Source organism: Labeo rohita, chromosome 2, assembly GCF_022985175.1.
Source record: "Labeo rohita strain BAU-BD-2019 chromosome 2, IGBB_LRoh.1.0, whole genome shotgun sequence".
Taxonomy (NCBI): domain Eukaryota; kingdom Metazoa; phylum Chordata; class Actinopteri; order Cypriniformes; family Cyprinidae; genus Labeo; species Labeo rohita.
In genome coordinates this window covers 32,721,565-32,741,636 of record NC_066870.1, presented here as the reverse complement: position 1 = coordinate 32,741,636, position 20,072 = coordinate 32,721,565, and the positions used below count along the sequence as shown (strand labels likewise).

The 20,072-nt window shown below is 31.5% G+C and overlaps 1 protein-coding gene across 1 annotated transcript in view; it reads right to left on the bottom strand.

Annotated features, from left to right (window-relative positions):
• Positions 1-20,072, bottom strand: part of LOC127154296 (ephrin type-B receptor 1) — a 287,743-nt gene that overhangs the window by 61,083 nt on the left and 206,588 nt on the right. The window contains exon 6 of the mRNA XM_051095736.1: positions 11,215-11,339. Within this exon, the coding sequence (XP_050951693.1) occupies positions 11,215-11,339 (125 nt within the window). The remainder of the gene's footprint in view (positions 1-11,214; positions 11,340-20,072) is intronic.

Sequence of the window (20,072 nt, the reverse complement as noted above, 5' to 3'; positions counted from 1 at the left end):
TTCTGTGTAATTTCGGGATTTAACACGGAACTGAGCTAATTATAGCACGTAAAAATCAGGGCTAAAAATGCTGTTTTTTTTGTTTGTTTGTTTGTTTTTTTGTTGTTGTTGTTGTTGTTTTTACCCAAATGTGAACCTGAAATTGTATGTATGAATGTATAAAACCCAACAAGCTGGGTCAATGTTTTTTTTTTTTTTTTTTTTTTTTTAATCACACTAAATCTGAAAAAAAAAAAAAGCTTTTTTTTTTTCTTTAACCTAAATGCTGGGTTCAGGCTGTTGGGTAATTTTATTCGATCATTTTTAATATTTTAATAATAAGATCACTTATTTGATCATTTTTAATATTTTAATAATAAGCTTGGTCAAGGTTTTTTTTTTTTTTAATCACACTAAATCTGTTTTTAACACACTCCAAAAAATGCTGTTTTTTTCTTTAACCTAAAAACTGGGTTCAGGCTGTTGGGTTATTTTATTACATTATTTTTTAATATTTTTACCCAGGTGCTAGAGTAATTTTTCTACACTTTAAAAAATGCTATTTTCTGTTTGTTTGTTTTTGTTTTTTTTTGTTTTTTTTTACCCAAATGTGAACCTACAAAATTAGTTAATGTATGAATCCAACAAGGTGGGTCAAGCTTGGTCAAGGTTTTTTTTTTTTTTTTAATCACACTAAATCTGTTTTTAATACACTCAAAAAAAATGCTGTTTTTTCTTTAACCTAAATGCTGGGTTTAGGCTGTCGGTCATTTTATTAGATTATTTTTAGAGTAATATTTTTACAATTTAAAAAATGCAATTTTTTTTTTTTTTACCCAAATGTGAACCTGAAAATGAGTTAATATATAATACCCAACAAGCTGGGTCAAGTTTGGTCAAGTTTTTTTTTTTTTTTTTTTTTTTTAAATCACACTAAATCTGTTTTTAATACACTAACAAATGCTGGTTTTTCTTTAACCTAAATGCTGGGTTCAGGCTATTGGGTTATTTTATTAGATTGTTTTTAATATTTTTACCCAGGTGCTAGGATATTTTTTCTACACTTTCAAAAAATGCTATGTTTTTTTTTCTTTTTTCTTTCTTTTTTTTTTTACCCAAATGTGAACCTTAAAATTAGTTGATGTATAAAACCCAACAAGCTGGGTCAAAATAACCCAGCATGTTTTCTATCCAATATTTACCCAGTGCTGCGTTGCCAAATAACCCAGAAATGGTAATAAACATAATAAGAATATATCAATATACAATTTATACTAAGCGTTTATTTGTAAAAATGTGGTATAGAATTTCAAGTAACAGATTGATGTAAACATTACATTTTAAAGTAGGAAAAACCTTTAAAAAAATGTTTTAAATCGAATACTTGAAAATCAGCCAATGTTTATTCAGCTGTTCAGTTGGACCCTAATAAACAACTACACTATATAATATTTTTCAAAGTTGAAAACAACAATAAAAGAATATGAATGTGGAGTATGTTATCAAAATGTATTGTGTAATTCAGTGTGTTACTTGCCATTTCTTTGTATTTGTTTGTGAAATCCACTAGCTGATTTCTACTAGTGATTTTCTCCCCTCAGCATAGTGGCCTCTAGGTCATGTGAGTTTAAGGTCCCTGGTTTAAAAGACACCCTCCGTCGGATCAGATTTACACTCCGGCACCAAAGCTTGTTTTTGCTCACTGCGTGAGGGCTAAAGCTGATGGTTGCACAGGGGTTAGCGGTGACCCCCAGCTTTCAGATAACCAGCACAGTCAACCCGGGTGAGAAGTAAGAGCATGCAGGTGCCTGATCTCAAAGCATTAGAAGGGTTCCGGGTTAGAGAGCTGCATTTCACTGCAGTAAATAAACCGGCGATAGTACAAACGTCTTTTCCTAGAGGCTTTTAGAGAGTGTTTTATGCAAGCGATGATTTTAATAGCCCGGTCACATTCAACTAATGGCACTACTCGGTTGCACCCGGCATTTTTATGAGATTGCAACTTACCATCCCGTATCTGTTTGTAAATGCCGGACAGGGTCTTGGAGTTCAGTGTGGTTGATTTTGGACCTCACAGACTTCATTTTAGCAGAGCGCACTACAGCATTTAGGATAGCACAGGAAGTGTGGCGGCACGGGGCCAGAGCTTCGGCGGTTCTCCATTAGCCTTGATGATTGAGGTTAGAAACTCGTGAACTCTTGTCCCAGAAAACCACCACTACATCTATAAGGGTCCAGGCAGTTATCTCACCCAGTATGGGAGATGCAGCACAGCCTTCTGCGTTACTGGAAGTGACAGCTTCTGCTGGTAATTGACAGCCATGTTGTGGCAGCCTGCAGCTCTTTTGAAGGAAGTGGGGAAGCTCTGTGGAGTGTCTCGGCAAAGGTGAGATACAGAAGCCCCTCCAGGGACTTGTGAGCAAGTACAGTCAGACGCGGTTATAGTGGAGAATTTTGTTTAAACCGGTGCTTCTCAGAAGGTTTTGCCTCGGATTTAGATTAACATTGGATTATGAAGCGGCAAGGCATAACTATATCACAATAGATGTTTAAAGTAATCTCGTTGGCATCGTACAACATTTCTGTTATTGTTGTTGTTCTTTGTTGTTAATAATAATAATAATAAATAATAATAATATGATTCCAATATGACTGATAAATCTATTTTTTAAAGAACATAATATATGGAAAGCATTCTCTTTCCTTCAAAATATCAATAATAACAACAATAATACTAGTTATTATTAAAGTTTTATGTATAATAATAATAGTTATTATTATTATTCTATTGCAATATAATTGATAAACATTATCAATTGATAAACACAAGTTCTATTAATAATAATAATAATAAAGAAAGAAAGAAAGAAATAATAGTTTATTATTATTAGATTGCAATATAATTAATAAAAAAAAAATATAATTGATAAACATTTTAAAACAAAAATGGAAATAATAATAATAATAATAGTTATATGTATCATAGTAATAATAATAATAATAATAATAATAAATGTTAATATTATTTGATATAATTATATTTATATAATTCGTAAACATTTTTTAAATATTAAAAATGGGAAGTATTATCTTTCCTTTAAAACATTGATATATCTGTAATAATAATAATAATAATAATAACAACAACAATAATAATAATAATAATAATAGTTATTGTCATTGTTATAGATACATTTATATTAAACATTATTATTATTATTATTTAATTGCAATATAATTGATAAAATATTTTAAATATCAAAAATGAAAAGTATTCTTTCCTTTAAAACTTTGATATATCTAATAATAATAATAATAATAATAATAATAATAATAAGTATATTATTATTATTATAATTAAATATGAAAAAATGAAAAGTATTCTTTCCTTTAAAACTTTGATATATCTAATAATAATAATACTACTAAGTATATTATTATTATTATTATAATTAAATATGAAAAAATGAAAAGTATTCTTTCCTTTAAAACACTGAAACGTATCTAATAATAATAATAATAATAATAATAATAATAATAGTTATTGTTATAAGTGTATTTATAATAGATTATTACTAGTATTATTATTATTATTATTATATTATTTAATTGAAATATAATTGATAAAATATTTTAAATATCAAAAATGAAAAGTATTCTTTCCTTTAAAACTTTGATATTCATCTAATAATAATAATAATATTATTATTATTATTAGATTGCAGTACAATTGATAAAATCTATTTTTTAATAGCAAAAATGGAAAGTATTCTCTGTTTTTAAATATCAACATTTATAATAATAGAAAAAACAGTAACAGAAACCAAATACTGTACGAACCAAAATGATGTAAGAGGGGGAAAAACAATAAAACTACAATAAAAACTACAATAAAAATTAAATATGATATTGTGTTAAGTCGTCACTTGATGTTAAGTGTATTATATTGTATATGACTGATAGTTCTATTTATTTTGATAAAACAAATGGTAAACTTACATATAAAAGCTATAAAATAATTATTAAATAAAAAATAGTTATATAATTCTAAACCAAAAATAATTAAAAAAAAATTAAAAATTTAATAATTTATTAATTAGTTATTTTTTCTTTCTCCTGTCCATGACCCCATCAACAAAAACCTGTGGTAAATGTTTGCCTTGTGATCCACCAGTTAAGGACCACTGATTTATGTTTCTGAAAACTGATAACCAGCCGAGTTACGTGAAGCTAATAAACAGAGCTGTAGCAACCCATACGCTTGCTGAACATTTAGAAAAGAAAAGCAATCAAATGTCTGCTTTACTCAACATTTACAAGTACAGAGAACATGTGTTTGCAGAATCTACTTAACTGAAGACAATCTAAAGATAAAACTCCCCCGGTTTCGCTAATTCAGAGCCCCTGTGCATGTATAACGTTACACGGATCTCATTCGCGAAGTCTAAACTAAGTCACGCACATTCGATTTGGCTTGGCGGCTGCTAAACCGTGAGTCAGAGCGCCTTTCTGACGCGGTAGAACATAATCACATACAGCTGTGGAACTCGATCGCGTGGCAGGACGGCGTCAATCAGGGCCGAAACGTTAAATCTTACCCACAGTTCTCTCCTCCGTGCACCGCCGCGTTTTTATATTTATGCTGATTTAGCCACTGAATTTGATCTCATGCCTGAGAAATGGACTCAGGTTGTCACGGTGGCTTAGAGAATAAGCATCTGCCAGTCCTGCTGTCAACCGAACCGTAAAAAGACCCTCGGGCGGAATCGCGCTGATCTCATCTTGACGGGTACAGTGCGAGGAGATCGACTCGAGCTGGTTTAATGTATTCACACGTATGACTCCTTCACCAGGTGCTCTTTTTCATTATTTATAATCTGACAGATGACCGCATTCCTTTTTTTTTTACTGTGGCTTTATAGTTTTACAGCTGAAGTGTGTCATTTCTGTAACCTCGCCAAACATAACTTTGCAAATATGAAACTTTAAACTGGTATATGAGCTTGTTATGGATTGCTTGATAATAGGCCACGCCCATTCTGCATCTCAGTGAACCAATCAGAGACCAGTCATACTTACAAAAACATACATACATTAGCAGTCAAAAGTTTTTAAAGATTTGTAATGTTTTTAAATAAGTATTTTCTGCTCACCAAGTCTGCATTTATTTGATCCAAAGTACAGCAAAAACAGTACAATTTTTAAATATTTTTACTATTTAAATTATTCCAGATTTATTCCAGTCATTCTTCAGAAATCATTATAATATTTTGATTTGCTGCTCAAAAACATTTATTATTATTATTATTATTATTATTATTGTTGTTGTTGTTGTTGTTGTTTTTTCAGGTTTCTTTGATGAACAGAAAGTTTTGTTCAATTTTGGTCAATTTAAAGCATCCTTGCTAAATAAAAGTATTAATTTCTATCATTTCTATACTGACTCCAAGCTAAATGGAGTTTCCTGTTTTTTTTTTTTTTGTTTGTTTGTTTGTTTGTTTTTTCACACAGTAAATAAGAGGTACCAAAGAGTAACTTTTTTCTTTTGGCTGGTTCAAAATAAAATAAACTAAACTAAACTAAAATAAAATAACATTTTAAGAGTCATTTTTTTTATTTATTTCAGCAGGTTATTTGAATCAAATGAACCAAAGTGAATCACTTTTAAGCCTTTAAAGGTAGCTTTTAAATTGAACTAAACTAAACTAAACTAAAGTGAATACAAAACAACTGTATAAAATAAAATAAAATAAAATAAAATAGTCTTTTTTCTATACTGACTTCAAGCTAAATGGTATAGTGGATAATGTTACAAAAGCTTTTTATTTCAGATAAATGCTGATCTTTCGATCTTTTTATTCATCAAAGAATCCTGACAAAATGTACTCAACTGTTTTAAATACTGATAATAATAATAATAAAAATACATGTTTCTTGAACAGCATATTAGAATGATTTCTGAAGGATCATTGAAGACACTGAAGACTGGAGTAATGATGCTGAAAATGTAGCTTTAAAAATCACAGGAATAAATTAAATTTTAAAGTATATTGAAATATAAAGCAGCTATTTTAAACAGTAACATATTTCACAATATTACTGCTTTTGCTGTATTTTTGATCAAATAAATACAGGCTTGCTGAGCAGAAAAGACTTCTTTAAAAAAACATCAAAAATCTTACTGTGCAAAAACTTTTGACTGGTAGTGTATTTGAAATGTTGGTAACTATATATGCATAGGCGGCTAAATCTCAAATATATATGGTTTTCCAAGTATAACCAGTCTCTGATATCCTGTTATCAAGCAATCCAAGCTTATAAACATTGCAAACTTTGGGACAGTCTGAACATTTTTCCATCATCAGTCTGCATCTTTCCACCCTCTTCTAATCAAAACCATATAAACAACCTTTTAAAAAGCTGTTATAAAGCCAATATTTCAAATACATTTGTAAAACACAAACAAAATTGTAATTATAAGCTGTCAAAAAGCAGATGAGGTTGAAGCAGCGCAAACAAGCATTGTACCGCGCTTCCCACATCTCTCATGTTTTCATGCCTAAAAGAAAGACGCATTAATGATATTTTCTGTACGGTGTCTGATTCTGAAGTACCTTTCTCCTTCTCGCCTGTTTTATAAATCAGCATATGATTACACGACATGCATATTTATAAGGAAATAAGTGCTGCACTTGTGCTATTTGCATTTGAGTAAACTATTGTCGAGAGGAGAGAATTATCCCGGATATAGATATTATTATCCCCGAGCTTTTGATTAAACCAATTTTCATAACGCAGCTCATTTATCTCACCAAACATCATTGCAGAAAAGACAATAGTCAAAGATTTGTCCTCCAGAGAAATACACAGTTCAGTGTTCGCAGGCTTCAGTCACTACATGAAACAGAAAGTCAGTGCATGTGTTCACATATTTCAGCTTCTACTAATCAGTGCTGGGCGGAACAACGTACAAAATATGCTTTTAATTAACAATGCTTAATTTAAACTAGAATTTAAAAAAAAAACATCCAAATAAGGGTTCGTTGAAAATGAGTGTGCTTTCTTTGATTTGGCTGATAATTGAGGTTGAGGCTACGCAAAATATTGTGTATTCATCTTCGTATTTTGCTGGTGATATCAAATTAAGCAACACTGTAAATATCAATCATTTTAATGCACTTTCATTAGCCTTTTATGTTCCCGAATAGTTCATATTAATGATAATAAATTATATTATATATATATATATATATATACACACAGAACACAGTGAAAAGTAAAAACATTTATAATGTAACAAAATAAAAACTTTCTATAAAAAATAGAGCACCAAATCTGGGTGTAAATGAAACAAAATACACATTTTTCATATATTTTTAAAGCATTAGGTTTCCAATCAGACTTAAACATCCGAAAGTTATAAAAAATAAATAAATAAATATATATATATATATATATATATATATATATATATTTTATTCAGCAAGGATGCATTTAACTAATGAAAACTGAAAGTAAAAACATTTATAATGTTACAAAATATTTCTATTTCAAATGAAAACTTGCCATTTATATATATATTTAAAACTTTAATTTTAAACTTTAAACTTGAAAAAAAAAAAAAGTTTTATTGAGCAAAGATGCTATTCATTAAAGAATAGAGCACCAAATCTGGGTGTAAATAAAATAAAATTAAATTAAATTAAATAAAAACCCAAATTAATACTTTATATAAAAAATATAAATAAAAAAATATTTAAAAAAATAGTTTAAACTTTAAGTTTTAAAACTTAAATATAGAATATATTCATTTTAAATGATTAATGTATAATGTAAAAATTATTTATAAATATTAAGTATCCAATTAGACATCTTTAACACTTTAACATCCAAAAGAAAAAAAAGTATATACTTGTATTAAGCAAGGATCCTATTCATTATAGCACAGAGCAGCAAATCTGGGTGTAAATAAAAAAGAATAAATAAAATGAAATAAAATAATATTTATAAACATTTTTAAAAGTTAAAAATATATTAATTTTAATATATATATTTATATATATATATATATATATATATATAATTAGGCATCCGATCAGAATTTAACATCCAAAAAAAAAGAATCTGGGTGTAAATAAAATTAAATTAAATACCATAAAAAAAATCATATCAACTTTACTGTATACATTAATCTGACTATGCATTTGATAACAAGATTAAAATAATGCACAGACAATGAAATAATGAAATACAACAACAGAAGGTAACTTAAGTTTTATGTTATGAACATAAGTAATGAGTACTGTATGGCTGTCTAATTAGTAAAACCATCCATTAATCAAAAACAAAATCAACATATCAATAATTTATAACAGCTTACTTCACCCTAAACCAGACTTCTTACTGACACTCTTTAATGCACCACAGAAAAGCTGATCTTGAATGGGTGGCGTACAGTATGTAATAAAAAAACAGCAAATAGGCTGTCATTTGAATGTGTGGAATATTACTACAGCCCTTCATAATGTACAGACAGCTTTGAACACACCAATCTGTCTGTAAATGTATGGAGGGCTGAAAAATATAGTGTGTGAAAATGTTTTTTATCAGGCCTTGGCAGAGTACATGATGCCAGCCAGCCAGGTGGAGATATATAACCGCAACATTTCAAAAGAACATCAGTCAGGGAATACAGGCATAACTGCTGGCGAAAGCGTGTATATGTGCGCTATTTTGTATGTCCATCATGCTGTCTCTAAAAGGGGTGACGACTGTGGAGTGCGCGTGTGTGTGTGGCGGTAGGGGAGGCTCTGGAATCATTAAGTGTAATTGGTGTGAGAGGGTCTGTGTTTCAGCATCTCTCTGCAGGAACCGGCCAGCGAAACAACTGAACCCCACCACCCGCCTGCCAATGCTGTCGCCTAGCAACCCACTGTACCTCACTTCCTCATGATGACATCACAAGGGGGTCTGTGAGATGTCCTTTCACTGCACTGGCTGATGAAACATCCACAATCCGTTTTCTACTTTGATAACGTGACATTTCAAAACAAAACAAAACTAAACAAAAAAAAAAAACATAACCAGACCTGTCCCTAATCTTGACCATATCCCACTGTAATGACAACAAAAGTGTTTCGCAATTCAACATGAAGAATAAATTTTACCTAACAATTTTTCTTTTAACACTGAGTAAATAAGAGGTAGTTAAAGATACCTACCTTATATAGCAAAGAGTAACTTTTTCTTTTGGCTGGTTCTTAATAAAATAAAATAAAACGAAATAAAATGAAATAAAATAAAATAAAATAAAATAAAATAAAATAAAATAAAATAAAATAAAATAAAATAAAATAAAATAAAATAAAATAAAACAAAATGGCGAAATTTTAAGAGTCTTTTTTTCTTTTGGCAGGTTATTTGAATCAACTGAACCAAAGTGAATCACTTTAAGGCCTTTTTTCACTTTTTAAAGGTAGCTTTTAAACTAAACTAAACTAAATTAAGTGCATACAATACAAGTGTATAAAATAAAATAAAATAAAATAAAATAAAATAAGTGCATACAAAACAATTGTATAAAATAATAAAATAAAATAAAAAAAATAAAAGTGTATAAATAAAATAAAATAAAACAAGTGTATAAATAAAAAATAAAATAAAATAAAAATAATTCAAAACAAGTGTATAAATAAAAAATTAAATTAAATTGAAATTAAAAAATAAAATAAAATAAGTGCATACAAAACAATTGTATAAAATAATAAAATTAAATTAAATTAAATTAAATAAAAGTGTATAAATAAAATAAAATAAAACAAGTGTATAAATAAAAAATAAAATTAAATAAAAATAATTCAAAACAAGTGTATAAATAAAAAATTAAATTAAATTAAAAAAATAAAATAAAATAAAATAATGAAATTTTAAGAGTCTTTTTTTTCTTTTGGCAGGTTATTTGAATCAACTGAACCAAAGTGAATCACTTTAAGGCCTTTTTTCATTTTTTAAAGGTAGCTTTTAAACTAAACTAAACTAAAATAAGTGCATACAATACAAGTGTATAAAATAAAATTAAATAAAATTAAATTAAATTAAATTAAATTAAATAAGTGCATACACAACAATTGTATAAAATAATTAAATTAAATTAAATTAAATTAAAGTGTATAAATAAAATAAAATAAAACAAGTGTATAAATAAAAAATTACATTAAATTAAAAAAAATAAAATAAAATAAAATAACGAAATTTTAAGAGTCTTTTTTTTCTTTTGGCAGGTTATTTGAATCAACTGAACCAAAGTGAATCACTTTAAGGCCTTTTTTCATTTTTTAAAGGTAGCTTTTAAACTAAACTAAACTAAAATAAGTGCATACAAAACAAGTGTATAACAAGTAAAATAAAATAAAATAAAATAAAAGTGTATAATTAAAATAAAATAAAACAAGTGTATAAATAAAAAATAAAATAAAATAAAATAATATAAAAATATTTTTTTTTTTCTTTTGGCTGGTTCTTTAAAATCAAATCAAATCAAATAATCAAAACAAGTCTATAATTAAAAAATAAAATAAAATTTAAGAGTCTTTTTTTTTTCTTTTGGCAGGCTATTTGATCAACTGAACCAAAGTGAATCACTTTTAAGTTTTTAAAGGTAGCTTTTTAAGGCATTTTACTGTATTTTTTATAACTGTATTTTTGCCTTGGTGAGCAAAAACATAAAAAATCTTAATTATTCCAAACTTTTCCCTGTTGGTGTATATTATGGCCATGTTTTTATTCATTGCTATATCCACCACACTGAAGAAGATACATCTCTAATATTAAATATTCAGTTAAATCCATATTGGCTACAGATTTTACAGTTTGAAGCTTGAACAACATTATCAACCAATCACGTCTCTGATTTGACAGTATGTCATGGTTCCTGTATGTAAGCAGAACATGCCTTTGGATAAAAGCATCTGCCAAATTCATAAATGTTGGACAACCGAATGACAGAACGTAGCCAAAATCAAAGCAACCTTCAACTAGTTCACCGAAATGACTCAATTCTATAATAAAAAGGACTTTTGAGTCGCACTTTCTTCCATTTGACCTAGTTGCATCCTGCATTGAAAGTGTTTAAATGAAACTTGACATGAGAAAAACATTCAATAAACTTTGAGGAAGAATCCAGACAAAAGAGCAGTAAGTTGTTTTCCTCCAATGCAGCAAACGCACACGTCTTACCTTCTCATAGTAGCGCAGCTCGTAATCGAGAATAATTCCATTGGGCTGTTCAGGCTGTGGCCATGACAACGTGATGCTTTTCATCGTCGAACTGACCTGATGCATTATGGGAACAATGGACGGAGCTGCAAAAGAGAGAGAGCGAGAGAAGGAAAAACCAAGTGAAAAAAATCATTCCAAACAGCCATCCTCCCCGCTGCGTGTACTTAGCTAGTGAATTGATCTGCCACTTTCAGAAACGAAGCGCACACACACATGCACAGTATGATGAAAGAGTCAGACGAGAGGGTGATTGGAGTTGTTTAATAGCTTCGTGAGAATGTGCCCTTTGCAATGGAAGCCCATTTCTCAGTTCGAGCGCTCTGATTGGCTACAGTGTGTTTCTGGCCTTGCCGTCTTTAAGGAAGACACACCTGAGTGCACATGCACAGCCTCTGAATTAACCCACTGCCCATTTCATTCCCCTCTCTCTTTCGCCCTCCCTCATTTCCTCCTGTTCTCCTTTGCTTCGTCAAAGTGGTACAACTCTACGTTCAGCTGTTGTAACATCACACACAGCCTGTTTTCACGGGTGAATAGACTGAGGCGAGCATACGGGTGTCACACAAGCTACTACACACACAGATACACACTCGCACCTGCTAAATGACACACACACACACACACACACACACACATATCAAAAACAGACAAATTTTCTATTACGTTCTCTCTCACACACACACAAACTGGAAAAATTCCTCTAAGCCTGCAGAGATATTGTGCATTAAAGATGTAGCAAAAAATGTAGATTGTTAGAATTAAAATTCTTAAAAAAAAGTTTTATGAATCTGCCATTAGAAACTCATAGTGACAAACTACTCAGCGGAATAACACAGTGGTTATACTAATTCAAATTAATTTAGGTGGTTATAGTCCTCACCACCATTAAAAAAAAAAAAAAAAAAAAAAAGAATTATTAAAAATTAAAAAATAATATTAAATATTATAAAATAAATAAAAATAATTAATTTTGATGGACAGGGTCGTAAAAATTCTGTCATAATCTATTATTACCCTTATACTATTTAATTATAATAACACATTTAATTGCTTTTATTTTTGTTCACACTTTTAATTATAAACCTAAACGACAAAATACGCTAGGGCTGGGTAAAAAAAAAAAAAAAAAAAAATTGATTTCTCGATTCTTATTTTAATGAACCAATATTGATTCGTAAATCACAGTCGATCTCTTGGTGTATGCTGTTTTCAGTTGATGAATGGACAGTACATAGTGCGTCTTCCTTCCAATAAATAGCAATAGGCTAGGCTTTGTGTTACTTTTGATATGAAACAAAGTCTCAGATTTTAAATTCTGTCAATTTCCTTATGAAATTCAAGCAATAAATACCGTTTTAGCGCTCTTTAATGTGGCGTGATAGATCGTTGTAACTTCTATTTCCTCAACTGTGCGTAATCATAGGAAAACATTTGTGATAGTTTCATTTTTGTTCTGGATCTCCTGCTCTGCTGGCAGACTGGAGCGCACTCGCCACCAACTGGACAGGGGTGGGACAATTTACAATAGATCACCCTCCAACAGACGGCCTTCAGATTTTTCTGTCATAAATATGACAATAACTCAGTAACATTTTATGTTTAAAATTACCTTATTGAAATGTTAACATTTCATATATTTAAATTATGTATAGAATTGTTATATTTTAATTGTTTGTATATATATATATAGTGCTTCTGGAAAGTTTGTGAACCCTTCAGAATTTTCTATATTTCTGCCTAAATATAACACAAAACATCATCAGATCCTTAAAGTCCTTAAAGTTGACAAAGATAATCCAATCAAACAAACAAGACAAAAATATATATTCTGTCATTTAGTTATTGAGAAAAATGATCCAGTGTTAAAGGGGTCATCGGATGCTCATTTTCCACAAGTTGATATGATTCTTTAGGGTCTTAATGGAAAGTCTATAATATACTTTGGTTTATAATATACTTTGGTTAAAAATTCTCTTTTTTACCTTGCCAAAATCAGCTCCGCAAAAATCATCCCATTCTGGTCGAGGTTGGTTTAAATGCAAATGAGCTCTGTTTGCCACTCCCCTCCCTTCTCTTTGTGGATTGACGAGCACGTTTACTTTAGCCGCTAAACTTGCTTACTTTATTAGGAAAGGCAATTGCAAAGATTCATAAAAAAAACCCCTTATGCTCACTTCTGCTGTAGGTGAAGCTGGATCACGAATGATTCGCGCCAACATAGACGGATATATGTAGATCAGGATGCGCATTCACAAAAGTGAACTTTGCATCCGATGACCCCTTTAAATATTTGCGAGGTGCAAAAGTATATGCTTTCAGTATCTGTTGTGACCCCCTTTTTGAAGCAATAACTGCAGGTAATGTTTTTTGTAACTGCTGATCAGTCCTGCACAATGGCTTGTAGGAATTTTAGCCTATTCTTTAGTGCAGAAACACTTGAACCCTGTGATGTTGGACTTTGACTCGGCCGTTTCGAAACATTACATTTGTTCTTGTTTAGCCATTTTTTGGTGGAATGACTTGTGCGCTTGGGGTCGTTGTCTTGCTGCATGACCCACTTTCTCTTTAGATTTTAGTTCATGGACAGATGTCCTGACATTTTCCTTTAGAATTTGCTGGTATAATTCAGAATTTATTGTTCCATCAAATATGGCACGTCGTCCTGGCCCTGATGCAGCAAAACAGGCCCAAACCATGATACTACCACCACGTTTCACAGATGGGATAAGGCTCTTCTTATGCTGGAATGCAGTGATTTTCTTTCTCCAAATATAACACTTTTTATTTAAACCAAAAATTATATTTTGGTTTCATCCATCCACAAAACATTTCTCCAATAGTCCTCTGACTTGTCCACATGATCTTTATCAAACTGCAGACAGGCAGCAGTGTTTTTTGGAGAGTTGTGGCTTTCTCCTTGCAACCCTGCCATGGTTGTTCATTGTTTTCCTGATGATGGACTCATGAACTTCAACATTAATCAATGTGAGAAAGGCCTTTCGTTGCTTAGAAGTTATCCTGGGGTTCTCTGCAACCTCTGAAACTATTATACATCTTGCTTTGGAGTGATCTTTGTTGGTTGACCACTTCTGGGGAGGGTAACTGTGGTCTAGAATTTCCTCCGTTTGTACACAATCTGTCTGACTGTGGATTTGTGGAGTCCAAACTCTTTAGAGATGGTTTTGTAACCTTTTCCAGCCTGATGAGCAACAACAACTCTTTTTCTGAGGTCCTCAGAGATCTCCTATGTTTGTACCATGATTCACTTTCACAAACATGATCAGACTTTAGACCCTTGTTCTTTAAATAAAACAGGGCATAACCTGGCACCTAATTGTCATTCTATTGACTGAAAACACTTCTGAACTGATAGACTCTAATTTCACCTTCAAATTAAATTTTTTTTATAACATGTCATATTTTTATATTTAAAGGAACACTCCACTTTTTTTGAAAATAGGCTCATTTTCCCCTAGAATTAAGCAGTTGGGTTTTACCGTTTTCAAATCCATTCAGCCAATCTCTGGGCCTGGTGGTAGCACTTTTAGCATAGCTTACCGATATGGCTAGGAACTATACTCTCATTCTGGCGGAATAATCAAGAAACTTTGCTGCCGTATCATGGGTGCAGCAGGCGCAATGATATTACGCCTATTATATTACATTTTCCGTCAGTCTTAGTACACAGTGTAACTACAGAAGAGTCAAGTTTTAAATAGGAAAATATCGAAACTCTTTGGTCATTTTTGAGCAAGATGGATTTGAAAACGGTAAAACTCAAATGTTTAACTCTAGGGGAGTTGGAAAAAGAGCAGAGAGTATATATATATATATATATATATATATATATATATTATATAAATTAATTTATATAATTATATTAATTCATTTTTTATCTACCTTTTTTATGTAATTGTAAGTATGGTTTAGTACCATTGTATATATCAAAGTACCGCGGTATTGCAATCTCCGCCATGGTAATACTACAGCAATTTTTCTATAGGGCTAATGTCTTTTAATCTCTTGTTCAAAGCACAAACCGCAATCGCTCCGTCGGGACCAAGCTCATAGACCAGTGGTTACAAAACCAATTACCAGCCAACACTGTTCCCATGAGCCACTACAATAAACTGAGGAGAAGAACACAACATAAACCAGCTGGAGAAGACGAAAGGTTTGAGTCCATCCATAAAAAAGCGAGACAGTCGCACAGGAGATCAATAAATCTCCGATCAAGTGCGGCATAAATGAATTTTGAAAGTTGCTCTGTGCCGTAATTGCTATAAGACTCACTTTATTTAATAGTAACGGCAGTGCGGCCGTAAACAGAAACAGATCCTCTATATTGGATTTGCATCAACTAACTAGAGCAGACATGCTGTAAACATCATCACCAAATGCAGAACGAACCGCTGACACTATGCTTTTTGGTTAATATTGTTCTTTATTAGATTTATGTTTGTAGAATGTGATACTGTGTTGGCAGAGGGCAAGGATTTGAAGTATAGAAAATAATGAGTATGCTTGAGGAGAGAAAGGGAGACGGAGACAGTGAGACAGAACAGCACGGGTTGAGACGTGGGGTGAGTTGTATTCAGCTGTCACTCAGCTGGGTTTTATGGGTCTAGTACATACTATCAGTGTCTGGATGGCAGTCACACCCTATCAATCTCTTCAAGACACTCTCTCTTTCTTTCAGTGCCTGTATATGTCTGTGTGTGTGTGTGTGTTTATGGTCAAGGGAAAGTGCAGAAGCATCACATTCAGACTGATAGAGCATGTGCAACCACTCTGTAAAGTAACGCCTACTTTTTGTCTTTTTGTTTTGTCTCATTGGATGTCCTTTTTCAGATAAACGTGTAGTAATGTTAAAGGTCTACTGAAGTGCTTGAAACATTTATGTGTTGACGTAATTTCAACTGAAACAGGAAGACATATCAAGCAGCCCCACCCCCTTTTCAAAATAGCCAGTAGTGTTTAGTAGGGATGCAACAATACAGTTAGTCCATGGTTCAATATGTACCTCGGTTTTTATCCACGGTTTTTTGTTCAGTTCTGATAGCTTGCCACATCAGTGTGTTTTTTTAACAACAAAATACTCCTGTAAACCTCTGTAGACTGGAAAAAGCATGGATTATTATATGTCTGCTTAATATTTCTTTTGAGAAAGGTATTATTTTTCTGATTTTTATGCAAAATACGATGGGGTTCATTCATACTGGACAGCAGAGGGCACCCTCGTGCAGAAAATCCACATATGCATCAAAGAGATAAAACTGATGACGTTCCAGCCAGGAAACCTCTAATATGGATACAGGCATCACTATTGCTGTAACTGCATTTAAATGCAAAACCGAAAAACTGCAATTCACAAGCGTGTATTGAACCGCGGATGCCGTACCGAATGGTTCGATATTATATTGAGTATTGTGACATCCCTAGTGTTTAGTTTATATAACAGCTTCACTGTAAAAATGGTAGCAACATTTTAGGTTTTATGGATTTAACTTAAATTTACAGTTAAATACCATAATTTCATTAACTGATATAATGCTAATATACCAACCTACTGAAGTACTGAAATCTGTTTTGTACCTTTGTAATACACTGATAACCACCAAATATATATATATATATATATATATATACTAACATATATAGAAGGTGCACAGTGTCATTCACACAAACACTAAACACCATCATGGTAACACACACACACACACACATATATATATATATATATATATATATATATATATATATGAAATAATGAAATAAACACTCATTTAACAACATTAGGTGACACATACACCCCTAATGTACAAAACTGATAAGAAAAAACTAAGAAGAAACATAGTTAATTTAACAAAAAAACATCAAATTTGAAATGTAATGCTGGGAATGCTGGGAATGTCAATTTACGGTTATTCACTGTAAATTATACGTTCTTTTTCTACTTCCAGAAACTCCAGGGAATTTACTGTTAACCATTTAACAGGTTTTTACTGTAGCATTTTTACAGTCTTTTACCATTAAATTCACTTTCATTTTTTACAGTGTTGGGCCGAAGCTGTTGATCTTGGTAAAGCTGCATTTGACAGCTTATGACAGATCGCTGTAGGTGCCTCAGTTTAAGTGGCACGTAAACTGTTCATCGCTTCTTATTTACTACTAGTTATAGAACAAAATGAGCATAAACCAACATCAGAAGGTATGTTGAAAGATAAACTACAACTTGCCCAAATACATCATGTCTTATGTAAACACTAAATGAGTGAATGAGCAGTGAAAAGAGGTTAATTAAACAGCTTATAAACAATGTAATATTACCACAGTACCACAGTAGTATTATGTTAATGTACTATATTAATATTGCAGTAATGCACCAACAAACAGGTTCTCTGTATAATTTACAGCATCAGCTGAGAATTTTTTTTTCCTTGAGAAAAACTGGCATATACTGTACCAGATACGCTGTACAAAAGTTTGTGATTAGTAATATTTGTAATGTTTTTATAAAATGTTCCATTTATTTGATAAAATATAGAAAAAGTAATATTTTGAAATATTATTGAATATTATTGAAAAGAACAGTTTTCTATTTTAATATACTTTAAAATATAATTTATTTCTGCAATGCAATGCTGAATTTTCATTAGCATCATTACTCCAGGCTGCAGTGTTACCTGATCCTTCAGAAATCATTGTACTATGCTGATTTATTTTCAATGTTGAAAAAGATTTCTATTTTAAATAAGTGCTGTTCTTTTTAACGCTTTATTCATCAAACAATCCTGAAAAAGTATCCCAGGTTCCAAAAAAAAAAAAAAAAAAACATTAAGCAGCACGACTTTTTCCAAAATTGATAATAAATCATAAGAATAATTTCTGAAGGATCATGTGGCACTGAAGACTGGACTAATGATGCTGAAAATTCATTTTTGCATCACAGGAAATTTTATATTTTAAATTTAAATACAATTTCACTATATTATTTCTGTATTTTTAATCAAGTAAATGCTTATTTAAAAGACATTAAAAATCCTACTGATCCCAAACTTTTAAACGGTAGTGTATATAAACACTGAATCAATACCTATTTGAGATTGGAACTGAATCAAATTGCAAGTTTACGAATCAAAATCCAATCGAATCTTGAAGTTCGTGTCAATACTAGTAAATGCGACATTCTGTTCTCTCAGTGAAAGCGCTAAGACCCGTGGAGAGCGGAGCAGTAGTTGTCTGGCTCAAGAAACTCTTGTTTAGAATTCATCGGCCGTATCTTGGTCTCTTGTCTTTCTTGCTTTGTCTCTCGCTTTTTTGTGTGTTTGGCAGGGAGTGTGACTGTGATTAATGTTGAAGCAGTCGTCCTGTTGAGGACCAGAGGCTGAAATGAAGAAGAGAGGAAGACGTGTGGATGCTGGGAGATGAGTTGAAGGGGAAAGAGGGTGATGAGAGGAGAAGAGTCACAAATCTTTGTCAGGATGGAGGATTCCTGCCAGCTGTGAGGAGGAAAAGGCTGGAAAACCTCAGTTTGAGTTTTGGCAGACACACGATAAAGGCAAACACGCATTCAGCCAGCGCGGGGTAATAAATATTGAGACTTTGAGAAGTATTAGTTTAGACATTTATTCATAAGGTTCCCTGAAGCAAACCAATAAATGGCTAAATGCATGAATACCAACCAGACCCTTATGCTGTTAGAAAGAATGATTTTAATGCAGGCAAAATGTTCCTGATCTTCCAAAATACACCTTATTTAATTTAAATTAATTTTATTTATTTATTTATTTTTTTTTATTATTTAGCCATTCAGTTATCATATACTTATAATTACGGTTAATATTTTTATTTTATTTAATTTTTTATGTTTTATTTAATGTATCATATTTATTATTAATAATTGCAATTTTAAATACTATTTATTATATTTCTATCTTATATTTTATGCTTTATAATTATTACTATTATTTTCTAAATATGTAAAATGTAGCAGTGGGTGTACAGCTAAAAAAAAAAAAAAATAGCAGGAAGAGTCAACAGCTGTGTGTGTGTGCCTGTGGATTTATAAGGAAGGGGATTGGAGCTTCTGCTGTTCTTTAGATAAGAAAATTAAAAATTGATCACAAAGTTCTCTCTCACACACACACACACACACACACAGTGTGGCTGGTAATCTCGGTTTTGCTACACAATGTGTGGAATGGTAAATAACTGCTGTGTGTGTGTGCGTGCATGTTTAGAAGGTGGATCCTCTCCCAACATGGAGATACAAAAACTGCAGAAAAGCAATTTCAGCTCTCTCAGCCTCTCTGCAGCTGTGTGTATTTGTGTGTGTGTGAGTGCACACTGCCAGTAATTGCTAATGTGGAGCAAAGACGGGCAACAGAGCATGAACGAGAGAGCGAGAGAGAAGGACTCAAAGGCCGTGGTTCAGAGCTGGGTGACACTTTGCTTGAGTCACCATTTTAAAAGCATCAGATTGAAGTCTGGATGATGTGTAGAGACAGACTGAGAATGCTGGACAAGATATTGTATTAATAGCCTGTGTCCATGTGTGTTGAATGGTCATATAAGGGTGTCTTATTCACAAATTTATAGAGATAAATATATATATATATATATATATATACACACACACACACACACACACACACACATATATATATATATATATATTAGGGGTGTACATAACGGTACATAGATGTCTTGTCTATCAGTTAATTTAGTTAACTGATAGACAAGGGCAAAAAACTGTGACACGTAACAGCCTATATTTGCTGAGTTTCAGTTCAGTTTTGTGACAGGAACGAAAC